This window comes from Heloderma suspectum, chromosome 1, assembly GCF_057233095.1.
Source record: "Heloderma suspectum isolate Gila_16-S chromosome 1, 16-S_ref, whole genome shotgun sequence".
In the NCBI taxonomy this organism is placed as follows: Eukaryota; Metazoa; Chordata; class Lepidosauria; order Squamata; family Helodermatidae; genus Heloderma; species Heloderma suspectum.
Window position 1 is genome coordinate 160,428,964 of NC_139458.1, and position 23,436 is coordinate 160,452,399.

The following is a 23,436-nucleotide window of genomic DNA, read 5'->3' on the forward strand; positions in this document are numbered from 1 at the left end:
AAAAGGTCAGTTTACATTCCAATTCCAAAGAAGGGCAATGCCAAAGAGTGTTCAAACTACCGCACAATTGCGCTCATTTCACATGCCAGCAAGGTGATGCTCAAAATACTACAAGCTAGGCTTCAGCAGTATGTGAACCGAGAACTACCAGAAGTACAAGCTGGGTTTCAAAGAGGCAGAGGAACGAGAAATCAAATCGCCAACATTCGCTGCATCCTGGAGAAAGCAAGAGAATTCCAGAAAAGCGTCTATTTCTGCTTCATTGACTACGCTAAAGCCTTTGATTGCGTGGATCACAACAAACTCTGGCAAATTCTTAAAGTGATGGGAGTACCAGACCACCTTACCTATCTCCTGAGAAACCTATACAAGGGTCAAGAAGCAACAGTAAGAACCAGACATGGAACAACCGAGTGGTTCAAAATTGGGAAAGGAGTATGACAAGGCTGCATATTGTCGCCCTGCTTATTTAACTTATATGCAGAGTACATCATGAGAAACGCCGGGTTGGATGAATCACAGGTCGGAATTAAGATTGCCAGGAGAATTATCAACAACCTCCGATATGCAGATGATACCACCCTAATGGCAGAAAGCGAAGAGGATCTCAAGAGCCTCTTGTCGAGGGTGAAAGTGTAGAGTGCAAAGCTGGTTTGAAACTCAACATTAAAAAAACAAAGATCATGGCATCTGGCCCCATCACTTCCTGGCATATAGAAGGGGAAGAAATGGAAGCAGTGACAGATTTTATTTTCTTGGGCTCCATGATCACCGCAGACGGTGACTTTCGCCATGAAATTAAAAGGCGTTTGCTCCTTGGGAGGAAAGCTATGGCAAACCTAGACAGCATAGTAAGAAGCAGAGACATCACCTTGCTGACAAAGGTCCATCTAATCAAAGCTATGGTTTTCCCAGTAGTAATGTATGGCTGTGAGAGCTGGACTATAACGAAGGCTGAGCGCCAAAGAATTGATGCTTTCGAACTGTGGTGCTGGAGAAGACTCTTACGAGTCCCCTGGACTGCAAGGAGGTCAAATCAGTCCATCCTCAAGGAAATCAACCCTGAGTGCTCACTGGACAGATACTGAAGCTGAAGCTCAAATATTTTGGCCACCTAATGCGAAGAGAAAAGTCACTGGAAAAGACCCTGATGCTGGGAAAGATTGAAGGCAAAAGGAGAAGGGTACGGCAGAGGATGAGATGGCTAGATAGCATCACCGATGCAATGAATATGAACTTAAGCACACTCTGGGAGAGAGCAGAGGACAGGAAGGCCTGGCGTGCTATGGTCCATGGGGTCACGGAGAGTCGGACATGATTTAATGACTGAACAACAACAATTTATACATTGCTACTCTGCCCTACCTTGTCGTGGTGCTGGAGCTTGAGCACCTCAATGACGTCATGAGCTAAACTGTGAAAGGACACCCAAGATGGGAAGGTCGGGGCAGAGAGGTCACACTAAATACGATCCCTGAGGAAGGAAACGGCAACCCACCCCAGTATTCTTGCCATGAAAACTAAATGGCTCTGTACAACCAGAGATATGTCGGTATACCATCGGAAGATGGGACTCCCAGGTCAGAAGATGATCAAAATGCTACTGGGGAGGAACAGAGGATAAGGTCAACTAGCCCCAGATGTGATGACGCAGCTAGCTCAAAGCCGAAAGGACGGCTAGCAGCCACTGGTGCTGGTGGTGAACGACGAATCCGATGTTCTAAAGATCAACACACCATAGGAACCTGGAATGTAAGAGCTATGAGCCAGGGCAAATTGGATGTGGTTATTGGGGAGATGTCAAGATTAAATATAGACATTTTGGGTGTCAGTGAACTGAAATGGACTGGAATGGGCCATTTCACATCAAATGACCACCAGGTCTCCTACTGTGGACAAGAGGACCACAGAAGAAATGGAGTAGCCTTCATAATTAATAATAAAGTGGCTAAAGCAGTGCTTGGATACAATCCAAAAAATGACAGAATGATCTCAATTCTTATTCAGGGTAAGCCATTTAACATCACAGTGATACAAATATACGCCCCAACCACAGATGCTGAAGAAGCAGAAGTAGATCAGTCCTATGAGGATCTGCAGCACCTACTGGATAGTACGCCAAAGAAAGATGTTATTTTCATTACAGGAGACTGGAATGCTAAGGTGGGTAGTCAAACGACACCTGGAATTACAGGCAAGCATGATCTGGGAGAACAAAATGACGCAGGACATACATAGGCTGATAGAATTTTGCCACGACAACTCACTGTGCATAACAAACACTCTCTTCCAACAACCTAAGAGACGACTTTATACATGGGCTTCACCAGACGGTCGACACCGAAATCAGATTGACTACATCTTTTGTAGCCAAAGGTGGCGGACATCTATGCAGTCGGTAAAAACAAGACCTGGAGCTGATTGTAGTTCAGATCACAAACTTCTTATTGCACCATTTAGAATCAGACTAAAGAGAATAGGGAAGACCCACAGATCAGTCAGATATGAGCTCACTAAGATTCCTCATGAATATGCAGTGGAGGTGAAGAATAGATTTAAGGGACTAGATTTAGTAGATAGGGTCCCGGAAGAACTATGGACAGAAGTTCGCAACATTGTTCAGGAGGTGGCAACAAAAAACGTCCCAAAGGAAAAGAAAACCAAGAAGGAAAGATGGCTGTCTGCTGAGACACTGGAAGCAGCCCAAGAAAGAAGGAAAGCAAAAGGCAACAGTGATAGGGGGAGATATGCCCAATTAAATGCAAAATTCCAGAGGTTAGCCAGAAGAGATAAGGAATTATTTTTAAACAAGCAATGCACGGAAGGGGAAGAAGATAATAGAATAGGAAGGACAAGAGACCTCTTCCAGAAAATTAGAAACATCGGAGGAAAATTCCAGGCAAAAATGGGTATGATCAAAAACAAAGACGACAAGGACCTAACAGAAGCAGAAGAGATCAAGAAAAGGTGGCAAGAATATACAGAAGATCTTATAGGAAGGATAATAATATCCGGGATAGATTTGATGAGCTAGAGTCAGAAATCCTGAAGAGTGAGGTTGAATGGGCCTTAAGAAGCATTGCTAATAACAAGGCTGCAGGAGATGACGGTATCCCAGCGGAACTGTTTAAAATCTTCCAAGATGATGCTGTCAAGGTGATACATGCCATATGCCAGCAAATTTGGAAAACACAAGAATGGCCAACAGATTGGAAAAAATCAACTTATATGCCCATACCAAAAAAGGGAAGCACCAAAGAATGTTCAAACTATCAAACAGTGGCACTTATTTCACATGCCAGTAAGGTAATGCTCAAGATCTTGCAAGGTAGACTCCGGCAATCATGGAACGAGAATTGCCAGATGTACAAGCTGGGTTTAGAAAAGGCAGAGGAACTAGAGACCAAATTGCCAATATCCGCTGGATAATGGAGAAAGCCAGGGAGTTTCAGAAAAACCTCTATTTCTGTTTTATTGACTAGTCTAAAGCCTTTGACTGTGTGGATCATAACAAATTGTGGCAAGTTCTTGATGGTATGAGGATACCAAGTCATCTTGTCTGCCTCCTGAGGAATCTGTATAACGACCAAGTAGCAACGGTAAGAACAGACCACGAAACAACGGACTGGTTTAAGATTGGGAAAGGAGTACGGCAGGTTTGTATACTCTCACCCTACCTATTCAACCTGTACGCAGAACACATCATGCAACATGCTGGGCTTGATGAAGCCAAGGCTGGAGTTAAAGTCGCTGGAAGAAACATTAACAATCTCAGATATGCAGATGATACCACTTTGATGGCTGAAAGCGAGGAGGAGCTGAGGAACCTCATGATGAAGGTGAAAGAAGAAAGTGTAAAAGCTGGGTTGCAGTTAAACCTCAAAAAAACCAAGATTATGGCAACCAGCTTGATTGATAACTGGCAAATAGAGGGAGAAAACGTGGAGGCAGTGACAGACTTTGTCTTTCTAGGCGCAAGGATTACTGCAGACGCTGACTGCAGCCAGGAAATCAGAATACGTTTACTTCTTGGGAGGAGAGCAATGACAAATCTTGATAAAATAGTTAAGAGCAGAGACATCGCACTGACAACAAAGGTCCGCATAGTTAAAGCAATGGTATTCCCCGTAGTAACCTATGGGTGCGAGAGCTGGACCATCAGGAAGGCTGAGTGAAGGAAGATAGATACTTTTGAACTGTGGTGCTGGAGGAAAATTCTGAGAGTGCCTTGGACTGCAAGAAGATCAAGCCAGTCCATACTCTAGGAAATAAAGCCAGACTGCTCACATGAGGGAATGATATTAAAGGCAAAACTGAAGTACTTTGGCCATATCATGAGAAGACGGGAAAGTGGAAGGCAAAAGGAAGAGGGGCCGACCAAGGGCAAGATAGATGGATGACATTCTGGAGGTGACGGACTCGACCTTGGGGGAGCTGGGGGTGACGACGGCCGACAGGAAGCTCTGGCGTGGGCTGGTCCATGAAGTCACGAAGAGTCGGAAGCGACTGACCGAATAAACAACAACACTCCCTTTACTCTCCCCAAAATGACTTCTAAAAACTATGTAATAAGAACTCTTTTATAGAAAGACTAGAGGTGTAAAATGTCTGGAAATAATGAAGCCATGGGGAAAAATGGCAGGAGGGGGATGCAGTCAATTCTACAGATACCCTCCTTTCACCCAGCATATTGTTCCAACTATCGTACAGTCACAAATATCCCACCCTGGGCAAGTGGGATTTGACCCAACAATCCCAGATATTCTTGAATGACACAAATTATCCCATTCAATTTCAAACCAGCCTCTGGCCTTGGTTGGCTCCAAAATTACTCTGATCACCCTGGTGAATGACCTATTTCAGGAAAAGGGTAGGGCAGTGTGATCCTGCTACTTCTTCTGGACTTCTTAGCAGCTTTCAATACCATCCACTACACCATTCTTCTGAACTGCCTGAGCAGGACAGGAGTGGGTGACACTGCACTATCTGGCAAGTCAGATCTAGAAGGTGCCGGAATAGTATTGCTCTGCCTGATGGCAGCTGTGCCATAGTGTTCCACAGGCTCTCTCTCATCTCCCATACCATTTAACATCAACATAAAACTTCTGAGGAAGATAATCTGGGGATTTGGAGTGAGATGTTATCAGTACACCAATGACACCCAGCTATATTTTTCTTTTTCACTGGAGTCAGGTAAAGAGGTGGAAGTACTAAATGAACAGTTTCTTGGAGTCAGAAATGGACTGGATGAGGGCAAAAGAGAGTTGGTTTTGGTAGGTGGATCACTGGAGAAGTGGGATGGGGTTACACTCCCCCTAAAGGAGCAGGTTTACAGTTTGGGAGTGCTACTAGAACCTGTCTGTACTTTGAACACCCAGGTAGCATCTGGCATGAAGCACTCAGGATAGTGTGCAAACCTGAAGTAACCTGACACTGTCATCAATGCTCTAGTAACATCCAAATGGACTATTCCAATAAGCTTACAAGGGCTGAATTGAAGACAACTAGAAAATGTTTTATTTGTTAACGCTGTTGACTGACACAAATTCAGAATATAGCTTGCCACTTTTAAAAGCAGATTCACTGGCTTTCTGTGTATTTCTGGGCTCAATTCATGTCCACGCTAGTGTTAACCAATAAAGCCCTTATGGCTTGAGACCAGGGTATCTCAAGAATCATCTGCTTTCTATATAAATATGCCCAGTCTTATATGGGAATGTCCTTCTTCATCGAGATGAGGCAGGTGGTGTCTGAGGTTCAGGCATTCTCTTTCATGACATCCCAACTTGGAATACCTTTCTGGGGCTCTCTGCCTGGCACCAACTCTTTGAGTGTTAAGTACCATGAAAGTGCTTTTATTTGCCCAGGCCTTTTAACTTCTTAATGTTCTTGGCATTGTTTTAGCCTACCTGTTTTTATGTGATCTTAATGCTGTTTAAACTGCTTCTTTTTCTGTTTAAAAATATTGTTGTATTTTATTGTATTTTAAATTGTTTTTAAGGTGAGACATAAATGAATTAATTGAACAAGCCACTGTATACAACAAGTTATGTGACGTGGTGACTAGAACGCTGGCTTTGGTTGAGGGAAAATGAAGTTCAAATCCCTGCTCAGCTCTGAAGGTCAGCCTAACCTCTCTCAGAGGCTAACTTAATATGCTAAAATGTTGCTCTCAGGTCTTTGCTGGACTAGAAGGACAGAAATGTAATAAATAAAAATAAACTTGAAAAATCAAAAAGCCAAGCTTTTTATGATATTAATCCCTTTACATTATTTATTTATTCTACCTGGGGACTTGTGATCTGAAGCACAGTTTTACAGAGCTTAATCCCAAGCCTGATGATCCTGTTGCTCTCCAAGACAAACTCTGCAATGACTGAACAACAAATATATTGGATATGGTGTTTTGATTTTGTTTTGTTTTTTAAAAAGTAGTATCAGGTTACATACCTTTGTTGCATATGTTGGTTTTTCTATTGCTTCATCCCCAATAAAGAAGTCTAGATCATCCACACCTTTCATAACCCTTCTTTGTGCTTGATCGACAACTTTGGCCGATTCCTTTATAGCAATACCTTTAAAGCAGATTTAAAAAATGTACAGTGAAATTATAGATAGAATTGCGTCTCAACATTTCAAAGATAGATCCATCATGTTGCCAACACTGGAGGAGGTTACTATTCCTATGTTTAGTAGGAACCCAATCCAACTCTTTGGATAAGATACATTTCTGACTTGGTGAGGAAGACTGTAGGTACAGTGCGCTATTATGTAGGTATAACTACATAAGCCCAACAGGAACTCTTTGATCTCATATCACCAAGCATGGAATTCTATACCACAATTATAACCTCATCACACTTACATATCTCTATTCCTGTGGATTAAGTTATTGGAATTTTATTACATTTTTACAGCATTTGCCTTCCTATTTAGTTTTTCTTGACTTCCTTTTGTGCCACAAACATTTATAATCCACTGCACAAATCTCTCCTTTGAGTTCTAAATGTGCATTTTATTGCATAATCAGAAATGCTATGAATAGAAAACTGACGTATTGGGCCAACTGAGGTGGCTAGAAAGCTATTTCTTAAAATGTGCTAATGGTTTCTGTCATTTCAACTCACTTTTATCCTAGACATTTTCATCACAGCTTGGTGATGAACAAATCATGGGTAAGGAATGAGGGTGAGTGGGAGGAAAGCAATTCAAACAGCCTTTCCACTGTATACTTAAGAATCCTGCTACTTGCCTAAATGAAAGCTGGAGCATAACAGTCTTCATCAGAAGAAATAAAGATGAGGTTATATGGTGCAGTGTCAAAAGCCCACACTATGTGTAGCATAAACTTTGGACACAGAAAATGTAAGTTCAAGTCACTGCTTAATGATGCTCACTGGGTATTCTTGCCAGGTCTCTTCCCACAGTTTAAGGTAAACTCAAGAAATTGTTGTAAAAATACGTAACTGTGTTCTCCAAGTCATATGCCCATAACCAAAATGACCATTTAGGAACTCGCCTCTCCCAAGAGGACACCTAATAACTTAAAACAGCATCTGGGCATTCCTGGAATCGAGAAGTAAGATACAGGCAAGCTACTGATATGTTGGCTGATTGGTCTGATAGTCAAATATCACTGATCGGGTTCCAACCGACACTGCAAGAGCAGACTTCCACTTACACAACAGGACATCCCCTTCTCTGCCACCCTGCACACCACACAAATCTGCTCCAGAGCAAATTTGGAGGGCATACGGGGAGCTGCAGTGGAAGGGGGAATCTGTTCCACCAGCGGTGCCCGTTCTGTTAGCAGACAGACATTGCTGGATCAAATGCATCACTAATGGCATATGTCTATTAGTATATTTTCGCATTCTGGGTACACAAACAGGAAACATTTCTTGATGAACTGTCATCAATGAGCTATGTCACTTTGTTGCTGAATCATAGTTATATCCTGAACAACTTCAGAATTTGAAAGAGGAAAAACACCATGATAGAAAAGCAGTGCATTCTGACAGTATGAACTGGAAATTACAGCTAGGTCGAAAAAAATAACTAGGTTACCATGGTGTTTAAAGATGGGAGCTGTTCCAACAATGTAAAGAAGTAGCTGGCTTGGATTTGTTCTTCACAAGAATAAAAAGCTTTGAAAACAAATAAGGTGGTGTTTGTGCTGCATTGGGTCTGAATGTTCACAATCATTAAACCACTTGTTTAATCTCTTAAAAGTCAAATATCTAAAGAAGATACAATGGTGGCTTATATAGAATAATATTTTAAAATATATGCCAGACAACATATAATACCTGATGCCTTCACAACTGTAAGAATGGGGGTGGGGGGGTTGGACTCAATGGTCTTATAGGCCCCTTCCAACCCTACTATTCTATGAATGCTCAATGTTGTGAAGACAAATCAATAAAGGCATATTGAATCATATCAAGCTGCCATTAATTAAGAAAAAACTAAGCATCTATATGATTAGCAGCTTTTCTGGGCACTAGCAAGAGAGGGTGTAGCTAGATGTTGAACAGGTCTTCTGGCCACATCAGTTGTCTCAAAACCTTTCTTTTTTTTTTTTTACTTAAAAGCCTATTTGTGCAGCAAGAATTCACATCCATTATGAAAGAATCATAGAATAGTATCATAGAATAGCAGAGTTGGAAGGGGCCTATAACACCATCAAGTCCAAAGGCATCTATGCAAAACTATATGCCCAGTGCAGATGCAACAAATGTGACCCGCAACAAAATGTTGCAGTGTATCCTTATTTCCTAACAAGAATTCTACTATTCCAGCCAGCCAGCCAGCCAGGTCCCAGCATACTCTTAAATTCCGAGTGGCTCAAGCAGGCCAATTCACTGTCACCATCCCTGGTTTTCATTTCCCACTGTCACTCAACCTTCTGTAGTTTCTGGAAGCCACTGAGTATTCTCAGTCCTCACTGGCATTGGGGCGAGGGAAGCCCTTCCTTTAAATCTTTTGTACTTCTGCATCCTTGGTGTTCCCTTGAGTATACTGTTCCTTCGCTCTTGCTTCTCAGTGGCCCTGTTTTGCAATCCTGTTGACACTTAACCTCCTGAATTTGCTATTACTGAAAATAATACTACCCAGTCTCCTAAGCATAGGCTGATAATGTCTTGCCCCCTTCTTGTGCACAACTTTCCCACATTTTCATTTTCAAAACTAGCTATTGTTAGTATTACATCTACATAGGCATTTTTTTTGCTGACCATGGCTAGGTCAAACTACAGTCTAAGATAGCAAAGAAGAGAACACTGTATCTGTACTGGACTATGGGAGGAGACCATACTTATAGCAAAAAGAAAACTAAAACCTAAATAAGGAATGCTATGTGAATTTATTAACACAATGATATAGGCAAATGTAAATTAAAAAAACAGCCTAGTAGTGTCAAAAACAAATTGATTTATACAGAAATATTTCAAGAGCAGCTTGGGATTTTTGAAACAAATATCAGCACTTGTTTAATAAAGATTAATTGCAGATAGTCCTATTCTAGGCCACAGTTTACAACATGGACTTGCAATTAGCATACTTATTCATTAATTTGGCCTCAAGGATGGAAGAGCAATAAATGTTTTCATTTCATCAACTGATACAACTGCTCCTTGAACAGCAGTTCTTTTCAAACTGAAAAAAGAAATTAGGTTTATTTGTCTTTCCCTAAAGAGAAAGAAGAGTGTTGGGGCAGCTCCAAGAATATCGATTGCTCATATGAGAGTTTCATAACACCTCTCTCAAGAGTGGATCTAAATTTCACAGGGTATGTAGTAAAGCTGCACAAAGGAAGGTTTTTAAAGATGACTCTATATTCAGGCAGGCCATACAACGCAAGCAGAGCCAGCAGCCCTATACCAATTGACTTCCTGTATCCCAGTAACGCTCTTACTAAACCTGGGCAGCCAACAGAAAGCGTAGTAGTAAGTTCCAGGATCAATAAGCTAGGGCAAGTGTCCCAAAAAGCCCCAGCCCTGCAACCTGGATCCTGGCAACTTATAAAACTTACTTAAGCTTCTTTTGATCTTACTGCATCTGCTTCTATTTACTAGTCAATGAAATTAAACTTCTTACCAGGACATGACTCAACTAGTGCCAAGTTACTGAAAAGATTAAGAGAGCAGATTTCCAAGAGCAAGTTAATTGAGTTCTGCAAGCTAAACAAAGCAGCCTTTAATGAAAAGCAAAAAAAAAAAAGTCCCATGAAATTTCAGAAGCTTTTTCAAGAACAATTTGAAAACTAGGCAGAAATCTGTTACATTAAGAGAAGGAAAAAAAATTAGAGCACCCCTTTCCTATTACTTCTTCAGCCAAAAAGGTACAAAATAATACCAAGTTCCTACAATTATTTTCAAGTGTAAACTAAACACTAATGCTGTTAAATACTTCTGCATGAACCTCCATTGCAAAAAAATACCAGTGCAGAGCCCACATGATAAAAAAATCTGTTTCCAAAATCTGAAAGCTTTCCCCGCCTCATAAATTTACATATCAATGTAAATCTAAAAACTCTACTGTTCATTCTCTGAATGTCTCAAAATGCAAGTATTGGAGGGAGCAATCCTATGTGGATCGACAGTCACCTCCGACCCCGGGGATGACCGCCTATCCAGTGCAGAGCAGGAAGAGTGGTGAGGAGCAGATCTCCTCCTCACTCCCCCTGCCTTGCTTTCGTGGGTAGACAGCCGATTCCGGCTGTCTAGCCGCAGGACCTCAGAGTGTGGGAAGCGGCAGCTGGACATCACATAGGATGTGTTGTACCAGCATTTCCAACCTCCCTGCCCTGGCTCGCCCCTGGGAACGCCCCGTTTTCGCCACTCCGCACTGCTCTTACGAGTGCGGAGCACAGGGCTCTGCACTGCCTACAAGGTGGCACAGGAGGAAGTGGAGTTTGGTTCTCCGGGAACTGAACTCGGAGCGTGGGCTCCAAAGCCAGTTCCCAGGAACTGAACTATCCTATGGTTGTCTAGCCACTGACTAACAGCCATAGGATTGTGCCCTAAAATGTTTTCTCAAGAAATTTGAATAGATTCCCTTTTTCCATCAAAAAGATATCACACAGAGGACTTATTTCAGGGGAATTTAAAAGAATATAAATATCACACAGTGCATAGTTAAACTTTGGAATTCGCTCCCACAACATGTAGTGATGGCCACCAATTTGGATGGCTTTAAAAAGAGGTTAGATAAATTCCTGAAGGAGAAGGCTATCAATGACTATTTGTCCTGATGGCTATGTACTATCTCCAGTATCAGAGGCAGTATGCCTGGGTACACCACCTGCTGGGGAACATGGGCAGGAGGGTGCTATTTCACTTGTGTCCTGCTTGTGGTTTCCTGGTCAACAGCTGGTTGGCCACTGTGTGAACAGAATGCTGGACTAGAGGGACCCTTGGTCTAATCCAGCATGGCTCTATGTTTTTAAGTATATTTGTAGTCTTAGAACCATGGGCTAAATTAGGTGACGATGGAGAGCAAATTAAACACAACTGCAAATTGTTAAAAAACAAAACAAAACAAAACTTACATGATGGAATAATGAACTGTGGTTCTGTATTACCAGCATATCCCAGTTTGGTATACCTGTAAAGACCAAACAAAAACAACGGGTTACATTACTAGCAACCAGGAAGAAAACCAGTATTTACAAATAAATGTCACAAGAATACTCACAATAATATTCACCACTGATATCTCTCATCATTAATAGCTGTTATCCTGAATCTTTTTTAATCCATTGTATTCTAAATTATATATTATAAATTTCAACAACAAAAAAACAACAGGAAAAACAGATTTAAAAAAAAATAACAAGTACAACTACATGTTTGAAACCCTGCATCTTAAACAACATACCAATTTCAGTTCATATCTGAAATGTAATTGCTTTATTTGATAAAAGTAAATATCCCAAATCTACATCATTTGACACGAGGCTCACAAGCATTCTGAAGATGGGGTGCACAGTGCAATATTATGGTTCTAGGCTGTAATCCTAAAGAGCAAGACCATAGGTGCAGGAGATATGCATATGCAGCCACTGGTGTTTTAAAGTTTTTACTGCCGCTGATCACTCTGCTGAAAAGGCAGGCAGGTTTTCTATTTAGAACCCACTTGAGCAAGGTGATCAGCTGCAGTAAAAATTTCCAAACTTATACAGCTTTATTCACATTTCTCCAAATACTACTGTTTTCTATTACTGCTAACCTAATACGTTAATTAAGGAATACAATATTGTATCTCCTATGAAGTGCAAATATCACAATTCAATAATTATTTAACAAAAGTCAAGGGTTTTGATGGACCACTTTGTTTGTAATGCTCACATTTGCTCATTCATGCTCAAACATATGAACTCGCCTCATCGGAGGTTGTTGATTAAAAGCGGAAGTCTGCATGGCAAATTGTGGGTTAAATTACAAACAAAGGTTAATTAATACACGATTTGCCATTACGTGCAAGCTGGGTCAATGTCTACATTTATAATACTATGTCTTCTTCCTTTGCAGCATTACTAAAGGCCACTGCTAAGAGATTTCCTTAAAGCACTAACAATTGGAATTTAAGTTTAATTTTAATATACGATTTCCAGATATATCTTTTTTGTGATTTAGATAATGCATGCTATAAACCAACAAGTCTTGAGTACATGGATTAGAGCTATTTTAGGCCATCAGCAATTAACCTTACTCTACTGAGTTATAGCCACTTCATGTATTCACATGTAAGTGGTCACATTTAGCACAGTGACGTACAGCTAAGCAATGCCTGGCAACAATTTTATTAGTCGTGCACATATTTAACAACTAATTTCTTCTGTCTCCATTCTCTGCATCAAATCTCTTCGCTCTCTCTAAATTCCTCAATTTTGCTCTTTTGCAATTGCTGCACCATTAATCACTCTTCCTTCTCACATTTGCAATATTTCCTAATTAAAGGGAGAGGCTTTTAAACATTTTTAAAATGCCTTCTTGCGTTGTATTTTCCAGAATCCAATTTGCTCTCACCATCTGACAGTCAATGAAATGAACTTTGTGCCTGGTTACGTTCCCTATACTCTGTACCCTGTATGTATGTATGTATGTATGTATGTATGTATTTAGATTGTAAGCCATAAAGGAGCTGTTAACGTTTTTCTGCAGTACCTAGTACATAATGCTAGGCAAGTAGGACAAAATCATGGAACTCTGTCCTACTTGCTTTCAAAAAGCTTCTAAAACTCTTATATGTTTCATCAGAACACCACTGCACCCTCTACAAAAGGCTCCCTTGTGGAACAGTTACACCATACATAGGCTTTTACTGAGTCCTAAACAGCAGTACCACACCAGCCCAGAAGGGAGAGCGAGACTCCAACAGTGGAGAAACTAGATCACATGTGCTGTCCCTGCTGGGTGAAAAAATAAATAATAGAGCCACTAGCGTTTTAGTGGTATGTGCTGCATGCTTCAGACAGTGTACATCAGTTGCTCCTAAATAAAGCATGTTGATAAAAGTCACATTTTCATGATTTTTAAATATTATAAACCTCAGATGATGACTAATTCAGATTAATCAAACACTTCTCCAAGTCCTTCAAATTTGTTATATTCAATTTTAAGCATGATAAAAACCTAGTAGAACAGAGGTTCTCAAACTGTGGTCTGCGAACCACTGATGGTCTGCAAGCTCCATTTAGGTGGCCATGGAAAGGTTACAGAACATAAGAGAATATCTGTAACTAGCCCAGCACTTGATGTATTTTTTCAGACAATGGAGATTGAGGCCATTTTTATTAGGGCTGGATTATCGAATGGGCTAACAAGCCCTTGCCTAGGGTCAGAGATCTTCATAATATGACACTGGTGCTGCCTACTCATTTCTCCCTAAAAATTTACCAGTTCTTCTCAGCAGCCAGGCCTAGGGCCCTTGATTGTCATAATATGACACTGGTTTTTACAATGATTCCAGTACTGAAGTTTTTTTCTTATTAAAATATGAGTTAAGTGCTTTGATTTGTAGAACAAAAAAGTTTAAGTGGACTGCCAAGACCCCATGCACTTTTCAAGTGTTCTGCAAAGAAAAACTCTGAAAAATACTGCACTAGAACATTTATTGTGTTCAGTTACTTGGGAAGTAACGCACTAACTCATAAATTAATATCAACAAGAAGCATACCAGTGTTTACACTAGCAAAGTACATACACACACCTCATGGTTTAGAGAGAATACTTAAGTACCATAAACTTACGCTCTATAAACTGGGCGTAACCATTATTAGTCATTGATATAATCCTTTTAATTCAGCTAAAGCTTTGCAATCTTTTTCTTGGCCCATTTCACAAAAGCACTCTAGACAAGCTGCTATTTGCATTTTTTACATATGAGAATTGGGACTGAGAAATGGTGACTTGCCCAGACCCACACAATGAATCCATGGCAGATGTGGGACTTAAACACAGGTTCTGCAGATGCAAGCCCAACTATTTGCTGGTTGTCACCATTTAGTAAGTAAAAGCCAATAGAGACTTGTAACAAAAGCCATTTTGTATTTGTGTCATTAAATTTAAAGCTCTGCATGGAATGTCAAGGCCACAAAAATTATCTTTCTATCAATTAATCAGCGAAGGGTTGAAGGTAGTCAACACCACTATAATATGCAGAATTAGAGGCACCAAAGCCCATGAAAATTAATGCGCTCAGGTGTACCCAACTCTACAAAGGATTGAGATGTAAATGACTTCAAGTAGGTATGTTCTGACTAGTCAACCACGTTCTTTATGTGAAAACTTACTTTAGGGAGTAATGCAGCAATGCCCATAAGTCACTTCAGGGAAAAGCAGTCAGTTAGCATCTATAGACATCTGCCACTGGTATAACTGTGATATTACAAAGCACTACTATCTTGCAACAGAGTTGGAAGCTGTATTGTAATGTACTATATTGTATTAAACTCTGTGTTGTAAGGCTACATTCATTAATTATATGGAACTAAACAAATGTTTACTAGCAGAAAACTCTCCATGACTGATGATGACAACTGGGAAAGAGCAGCTCCTATTGACTGAGAGAAGCAGTGAAAGAAGGAAAAATACATTTCAACTCAATTAGGGATACACAGGACCAGAGAACTGTATCTATTTAAACTGGTTGTCTATGTTTAACCTGGCAAATAGAAGTGGAGAAAGAGTTAATCATGCAAAGGTATTTACATACAACTATTAATAAATTCCAGAAAATTGTGTCAACATAATCACTGGAATCCCCAAACATACTTTAATGTATACAGTCATGACCCTAGCTTTAAATCAAAAACTCTCACAAAAACAAGTCCTCCTATGGGAAGGAGATCTAGTAAATATGTATTTTTAAAAATTGACATTTAGGGTGCAATCCTATTATGATGATTGTAAGCCCCCGAACTCAGAGGCTTATGCTCATCCTATGTAGGGCAGGAGAGGTGGCAGAGGCAATCTTCGCCTCTCTGTCCTTGCACCCTGCATTTTTGCTAAACAGGCTTTTTTACCTGTCTAGCGAAAGCATTTCGGAGGAGGAAGAAAGGAGGCAAGAGAGGCCCCAGAACAGCTTGTATCCTGGCCTCTCCAGTCTCCTCCTCATCCACCGAAGTGCTCCCTTTTCCCCTCTTGGAGGTTGCAATCTGGACCTCGGAGAGGCAGCCGATGTGGTTCTTTCCACTGCAAGGGGAGAAGGGCTGCGAGGGGGAGACGGAGGAGGGATGGATAATAGATTCCCCTCTCTGAGGTCAAAGCCCTGTCTCCGACCTCAGATCTGGGAATCCAAAATATCCTATGGCCCCTCCTATGGATGCTGACTAGGGGCCATAGAATTACTCCAGCTGCACTTTAAATGTTCTAAGTATTTTATAGAACATTCAAATTGCCATTCTCTAACACAGACCAGTGAAACTGGTCACACACATAATTATGTTTTAAGCACAAGAAGGGCTGCACATCAGCTTCCAGTTAGGCCTGTGCTAAAGGGACAAGCTACATATTCTACATGGTTACAATCCAAAGTTCCAACAGCCCCTTCTTCATTGCAAAGGTAATTCAGAAGGAGGTGCTTTCTATGGAAATACAGTGGGGGAAGATGCTGTTTTCCCCAGAAACATCCCTGTCAGCTGATTTTACACTTAGCAGGGCCCCAGCCCATATTTTCATGTTACACACAGATCTGGAATACTGATGGTATAAATGCAGCTTGGGCGCTTTGCAAAGGAGGCAGTAGCCATGAGAGCTTCATTATATGTAACTGTACTCAGTGTAGTGTAACATGCAGTTTGCCCCAAGAGCTGTCCAGATTAGGGGCTCATTAATAATTACTCCAATCCCTCCCCAATTGTAATTGGTTTATGCTAATGTTCAGTTATATCCTCCTTATGCTACTTTGCTTTCATCCCACATATCTACTTACTTACTCTAATACTATTATCTCTACCCACAAATAATCTCCATAAGTATGGGGAATTCATTAATGAGTAATACTTCCTGTGCACATGGACACACAGATGCCCCCAAGCAACAAATAAATGAAACTCATCACTAGGTAAGTGAATCTGAAGTTCAACTGATGGTCCTCAATTTACACCAATATTAGCTTCATACCAAGATGTGTGAAAGAGTCAATCCAGATGACGGTTAACAATTATGTATAGACCCTATGTGTACAGTACCTCTAATGTGTGGATGTCCAGTGGGCTAAGAGGTATGACACATTCACCAGATGGGGAGATGTCTCTCCACCACATGTAGGTTCTACTCTCATACAATCATAGAATAGTAGGGTTAGAAGGGGCCTATAAGACCATCGAGTCCACCACCCCCTGCTCAGTGCAGGAATCCAAGTCAGTGCCTTGTCTGAACTACAAAAATATTTACCAAACTTTACCTTCAAACCAACAGATTTTGCATACTAAAGTTATTGAAGATCTTTTTCTTTAGATATACAGTACTGTGCAAAAGTCTTAGGCCACCACCAGCTTTGTTGTTTTAGTGAAGTTTTAATGACCATCCATAATTATTTTTCGGTCTCTGTATTAAGATACAAACAGAAAATACAGGAAATATGTACAGGCAAAAGTCAGTATTTAGTGTGACCTCCCTTGGCTATAAGCACATCTTGAACTCTTTTGGGGAGACCGTCCTGAAGTTTTCTGAAGTAATCTTCTGGTATATTATACCAGGCTTCTTTCAGCGCTTCCCAGAGTTCTTCTTTAGATGTAGGTTATTTCTTTCTCTGTCCAGATGATCCCATATTGCCTCTATAATATTCAGGTCTGGACTCTGTGGAGGCCAGTCCATGACTGTCAGTGTTTTATCAGCTGTTTTCCTCGGTAAATACGATTTCACTGCATTAGCAGTGTGCTTGGGATCGTTATCATGCTGAAAAATGAAACCATTCCCAGTCAGGCGCCTTCCAGAAGGAATGGCATGATGAATTAAAACCTGTCTGTACTTTTCAGCATTCATGATCCCATCTATACAGACAAGATCACCAACACCACTGGCAGAAATGCAGCCCCAAACCAGGACAGACCCTCCACCATGTTTCACCGAAGGCCGCAAGCACTCATTCGTCCATCTCTCTCCAACTCTTCTTCTCACATATTGTCAACGACTGGACCCCAAAATTTCAAACTTGGATTCATCACTCCATAATACTCTTTTCCACTGATCCTCATTCCAATCTTTGTGAGCTTTAGCATATCTTAGCCTTTTCACTCTGTTCCCCTTCCGCAAAAGTGGTTTCTTGGCTGCTACCCTTCCACGAAGACCATTCCTGGCCAGGCGCCTGCTGTTACTCTAGTGTAAGGGGAGGTCACACTAAATACTTGCCACTTTAGCCTATGGAAGCTGTTTTTTCTGATTTTTTTTTCTATTGTTGAATACTGCATACACATTCCCTGTATTTCCTGGTTGTATTCTAATGAAGAGACTGAGAAATAATTATATATGGTCATTATACCATTGCTAAAACAACAAATCTAATGGTGGCCTAAGACTTTTGCACAGTACGGTACTCACACTAGCAAAAGGAGTTTTACTACCTTTCCTTCCTATCAGCTTTTGGGCAGACACAAAAAAGCAGTTTAGTACAACAAAACTCTGTCCTCAAGACTGGTCCAAGCCCATATTAGAATAGGTGTTGCTTATCAGGAATGATAAACTCAGGAAAAAGAAAATTAACATCACTTTCAGCTAGAGTTCGCAAGAAGCTACGCTTCCTGGCTTTAACAGTGCATCTTCTGCCGGGTCGGCAAAAAAAGGACTTTGATTTCTATCTTCCTTATACTGCCTGGTACCATGGATCTTCAGGTTTTATAAAATATGACCTACCTGGTAGCTTTCTCTTGTTGCCCAGAAACAACATGGAAGGGAGGCTAAAAAGTGGGGGAGGCACTGTACTAATAAATGCAAGGATAAAGAACAGTAATGCCAGGCCCTCCCATTTTCATATATTTGTTTATACTGTAGTGAATTGGAACATCAGGTGCTCATAGAACTCTGCATTCTCAAAACCAGGCTCTGATTGCCAAAGAGTATACAAATGGTGAGTTTTAGAGCCCTTTTTTATGATACAATGCAAGGAAGATGATCACCCAGCCAGCTTCTGCTCCTTTCCTTCATGCAGACCATTTCAAACATTTCCCATGACTGGATGCTCTGACAAGAAATAGTGTCAAGGACTTGTTAAAATAACTATTCTTTGCTGAAATGTTAAAGTACACCATACCACACAATGTATATTTCTAGAGAACAAAAGCTTATAAGCAAATTGAAACTGGAAGAGCTTCATTTTGGCACTGGGGCTTGATCTATCATACTTTTTTGTCTGAGCAATAACAAAAATCCACAATAGAACAAGTTGTCTTCCAGTTCCAAAGTGAATCACAAAAAATATTACCTATGTGCATTGCTACTATGAATATGTTCCGAACATATTCTAAGAAATTGAAAATTCAGGATTGCATAGTGGCATAAATGGCATTGAACTAAGCAGGACTTATTTCTGAGGAAACGTGCACAGGGCCAGGCTGTCAGTGCAAGAGTACCAAGTTCAATAAAAGAACAGAGGTCAGGCCATACCCTAGCACTTAGAAAATACACGCTCAGAAAAAACCAAAACAGAAGATCATTCAAGATTTAAAAGACTGCTTAGTAGCTTATGCAGGAAATGATCCAATGCATACAAACATGTCCTGAAGACTGGAAGAAAAATGCTAAGATGTACTTCCAGTAAAGTCTAAGCTCAAATTGTACAACTCAGCATATCTAAAAATATTAATAGCTACTTAAGAAAAATGCAGAAGAATGAGTCATGAAAATAAATAAGATTATTGGCAGACACCCTGGCCATTCAGTAGAGCCTGACTATTTGCAACTCTACTGCTATACTCCTGTTCAAAGAACTAAAATTCATCTTAAAAATTGCAGGTTCATATCCATAGTAACGAGAAGAAGGTCATCAAGTAATAATGTAAAATCAAAGTAAGGGACAAGTAGACCAGTGAGGAAAAATAGACGTTGATAATCACCTTAAACACGGATCCGGAAATCTTTCAAATAGCAAGAAAATCTGAAATGGAATCAAACCTACTTACTAAGGATTTTTACCCCATACTGATTCTGGAAACCAAATTTTGCAATGGAGTAGTAGTACAAGTCATGCAGAGCAAGACACAATTCATTCATGAATCAGAATGAGAAACTCCCTAATTTTAGTTCAGTTAAAATAGTAGTCTTCATTATTTAGCAGATCTTGGTATCAGCAATATCTAATTAATTCCAGATTTCCTTAGTAATGGAATTTTCATGTGATTTCATGACTTTCAGTAGGGAAGCAGGTCCCTTCTGTCAGCCCTGCTGAAAATCCGCCTCCATCAGACTTCTTCCCTCAACTGTCACCACGAACAGCCATTCCAGCAAGCGGCAGCAGAGGGAGATGAGGTTGGAAGCAGGGTCATTCCACTAGCCCTGCTGAAAGACAACTTGCTTTTTTTTCCTCTTCCCTCCCAGTCCCTTTTCCTTTTGTGTTATGTCTTTTTAGATTGTAAGCCTGCAGGGCAGGAACGGTCTTGTTTTTATTGACTGTATACCAACTGCTCTGGGAGCTTTTTTCTTTGAATGGGATCAAAATGCTATAAATAAATAAATAAATAAATAAATGTGTATACAATAGCACAAGTAAAATTATTATATTTAGACTTCCATAATCCACAGAAAAGCTTATAATAAGTTACTTGTATGTAGCTTATAAAAGTTACTTGGTTGTGCGTAAACACACTATTCAACACATAGAAAAGTTTACTTCTCACAAATAAGGTATATTCCAGAGCTTTTCAGCAGTATCAGAGGTTACAGAAATCACTATTAAACCTATCTATAAAAAAGGGGGAGAAAAATTCTTGATATACAAGTCATTGAAATGTATGTCAGGTTACTGCTGACTCTCTTGCTAACTTATCTGAAGTTCAAAATAAGAGTCAGGTTATGCCTGTTGGGAATATGTAGCTTAAAATATGTCTTCTGCTTCCAGTTCAGTGAGAAGCCAACACTAAAGGTGATAGTGACTGTCTAATTTCCTTGTTTAATAATTAGTCACAGTACAGGAAGGCCTGGTGTGCTATGGTCCATGGGGTCATGAAGAGTTGGACACGACTGAGCGACTGAACAACAATTCACCAGCATAGCCAATTTAATTCTGGCTGTAAAGATACAGCAAAAATGTAATACAGATTTAGTAACATACACAAATGTAACTTGCTGAAGCAACTTAAAACTGAAGAAATATGATTAGAGATCAAATATTTGTTATTCAAGTATTGCTAGAAACGTAATCGACATGCTTCTGCTATGAAGAATTATGTATATAGAGAGCAAAGTTGGTATAAGGCAGGGCAGGGCAATGTCCACTGTCCCAGGGACTAATCTTCACCTCACCCCACAGAACCCAGTGTGGCCAAAGGCTCTGTAAAGCCTATATTTGTATTTGAAGTGCCTATGACCAAAAAGTACAGAAAAAGGCCATGCTTGGTTTCATATAGCATCCTTCAATAATTGACCACAGCCAAACAAGTGGTGAATCAATCACCTCTGTGACTGTCAGTTCTCAGCTTTCCAAATCTATTTTACAAGTAAGCTTCCTCTTTCTCAATTTCTTGGCAGAACACAAAGAATATTCTCTGAAAATAATCCATATAATCAATATAAACCATGTCTACTTATCTATGAAAAAGTTTATTTTCAATCATGTATCTGAAAAATATTCAACAAGAAATCTTTCAAAGGAATTCTATCACTGCTGTTAACTTACAATTCATTATTTTTGGTGATTGTACGTATTGGTCAGTATCAACTTCAGTTGTTGCATGTGCATTTTTCCTCTTAAAGTTGTGCAAGTACTTAAACCTTAGTGGCTTAAAGGAACTTAAACTCTTTGAACTGCCATTTGTCATTATTTTTGAAGGTGGAAAAAGCAACTGATACTTCAAAGCTGTAGATAAAAAATCCTTTGTTGGCTATAAAAACGAACACAGAATAGAGGAAACTCTAGCCAGACAGCCCACAGGCCAGCTCACTCAATCCAGTAATTTTGCTGCAGTAGATAATAGCTTTACTTAACTTCTTTTCTATTGATATTTATAACAAGCTGATGGGATGGTGCTCTGTATGACAGGTGTTATGTTAGTCAAATCTGGATCCTGGTGGTCATACAGTTGCTATTACTACCACTATGTTTTTTTGCTGATAGCAGTTGGTAAATGGAGGCAAGGAGGGCTATGATTAGCAAAGGCCCTTGCAAATCAATCAGCTGACTTGCTTTGAAGAGTAACTCAGACCCACACTGACCAGACAGTGGCCTGGTTCAGACAATTAAACAACCATATTTTGTTAACCATGGGTTATTTGTGAGCAGTTGGGAGTGAGCAAGAGTGCTGACTCCTGATTGCTCACCCACTTCAACTTTGCTAAACAACCTAGGAATGCTCCATTCCTGATTTGTTCGCCATGATGTCTGAACTCTGGGTTGAGGGAGAAACAATCCAGAACTTTAACACAACAAACCATGGGGTAAAACTCTAGGTTGTTTCTCCCTCAATGATCCAGAGTTTTGGGTTCGGATGTCATGCTGAACAACCCAGGAGCAGGGCATTCCTCCGTTGTTCAGCAAAGCAGAAGCTGGAGGTAGCTGAACAGCTACCTGTTGGGCATGACTCTAGCTCTGGATTTCCTGCAGGGGGTTAGACAAGATGGCATACAAGGCCCCCTCTAACGTCATGATTCTGTGAGTGATAGTGACTGGCCCAATGTCACCCACAGAAGTGGTTGAGTGGGAATGTGGCTGACCCAGAAGTGGTTGACCCAGAAGTGGTTGACCCAGGCCCTCGTCTAAGATTCTATCCACTGTATCACACTGTCTCTCCACATGTTCAATTCCAGCTCATTTTCAATGTCAGTGCCTGAAAAGGTGTTACCTTCCTTCAATGACTCTTAAGTACTCTTGCTAACCCACCACAATAGATAACTGAATTACACCTTAGACAGTTTCATGTTGCAAAGCTTGAATATACAAAACTATCCGCTCTCAGAAGCTGAGTTGATCAATAATTTTTTCAAGGAGCAAGAAGCCAGTTCAGACTTGTTGATGGCAATCAGTGGCTCAACCCAAGTTGGCAAACCTGATATACCCCCATTGATGTAGATGATGTCTTACAAAGGAGATACTACCCTCAGTTTTGGGGCCGCAAGCACTGGTATCTTATGTACTGAAGAAGGGCAAAACCGCAGTTCTGCTATCTACTATGCACTATTAGATAGCGATGGATGGAAAACAAAAAGCCACACATGGCAAATAATGCCACTAAAGGTAGAGATAACCTGGATAATGTAGCAAGAATGCACTGTGGCAAACAGAAAACAAAATGATGGAGAAAGATGTTCAGATCTCTATTTTATTTTACTTCAGAGGGTAAAACTCTATTCCAAGTTTTTCTTGAAATACAAATCCCCCCACCCCCAACTTCCATATAAAAATCCTATTGAGGTTTAAATCTACCACAAAAATGAATAGTGTTCTCTAAATCAGAATAAAAATGTGACTATAACACTATATGATCTGGAAATCTCATTAGACATTATGAGTCTGGGGGTACTCCTAGATCCATCACTGTTGCCAGAAGCCCAAGTGGCCATGGAGGCTCAGAGTGCCTTCTATCAACTTTGGCTGGTTTGCCAGCTGCAGCCTCTCCTGGACAGGGATAGCCTGGCCACAGTGGTACAGGCGCTAGTAACCTCAAGGCTGGATTAGTGCAATGCACTCTATGTGGGGCTGTCCTTAAGGCTGTTCCAGAAGCTGTAGGTAGTGCAGACTACAGCAGCTTGGCTGTTGTCAGGAGCTGCCCCTTTTCAGCAT

At 40.5% G+C, this 23,436-nt stretch overlaps 1 protein-coding gene across 1 annotated transcript in view; it reads right to left on the bottom strand.

The window, feature by feature from the left end:
• Nucleotides 1–23,436, bottom strand: part of ACTR3 (actin related protein 3) — a 55,422-nt gene that overhangs the window by 22,969 nt on the left and 9,017 nt on the right. Inside the window, exons 2-3 of the mRNA XM_084808365.1 lie at nt 11,552–11,607; nt 6,451–6,575 (exon numbers count right to left, since the gene is read on the bottom strand). Coding sequence (XP_084664491.1) covers nt 6,451–6,575; nt 11,552–11,607 — 181 coding nt within the window. The remainder of the gene's footprint in view (nt 1–6,450; nt 6,576–11,551; nt 11,608–23,436) is intronic.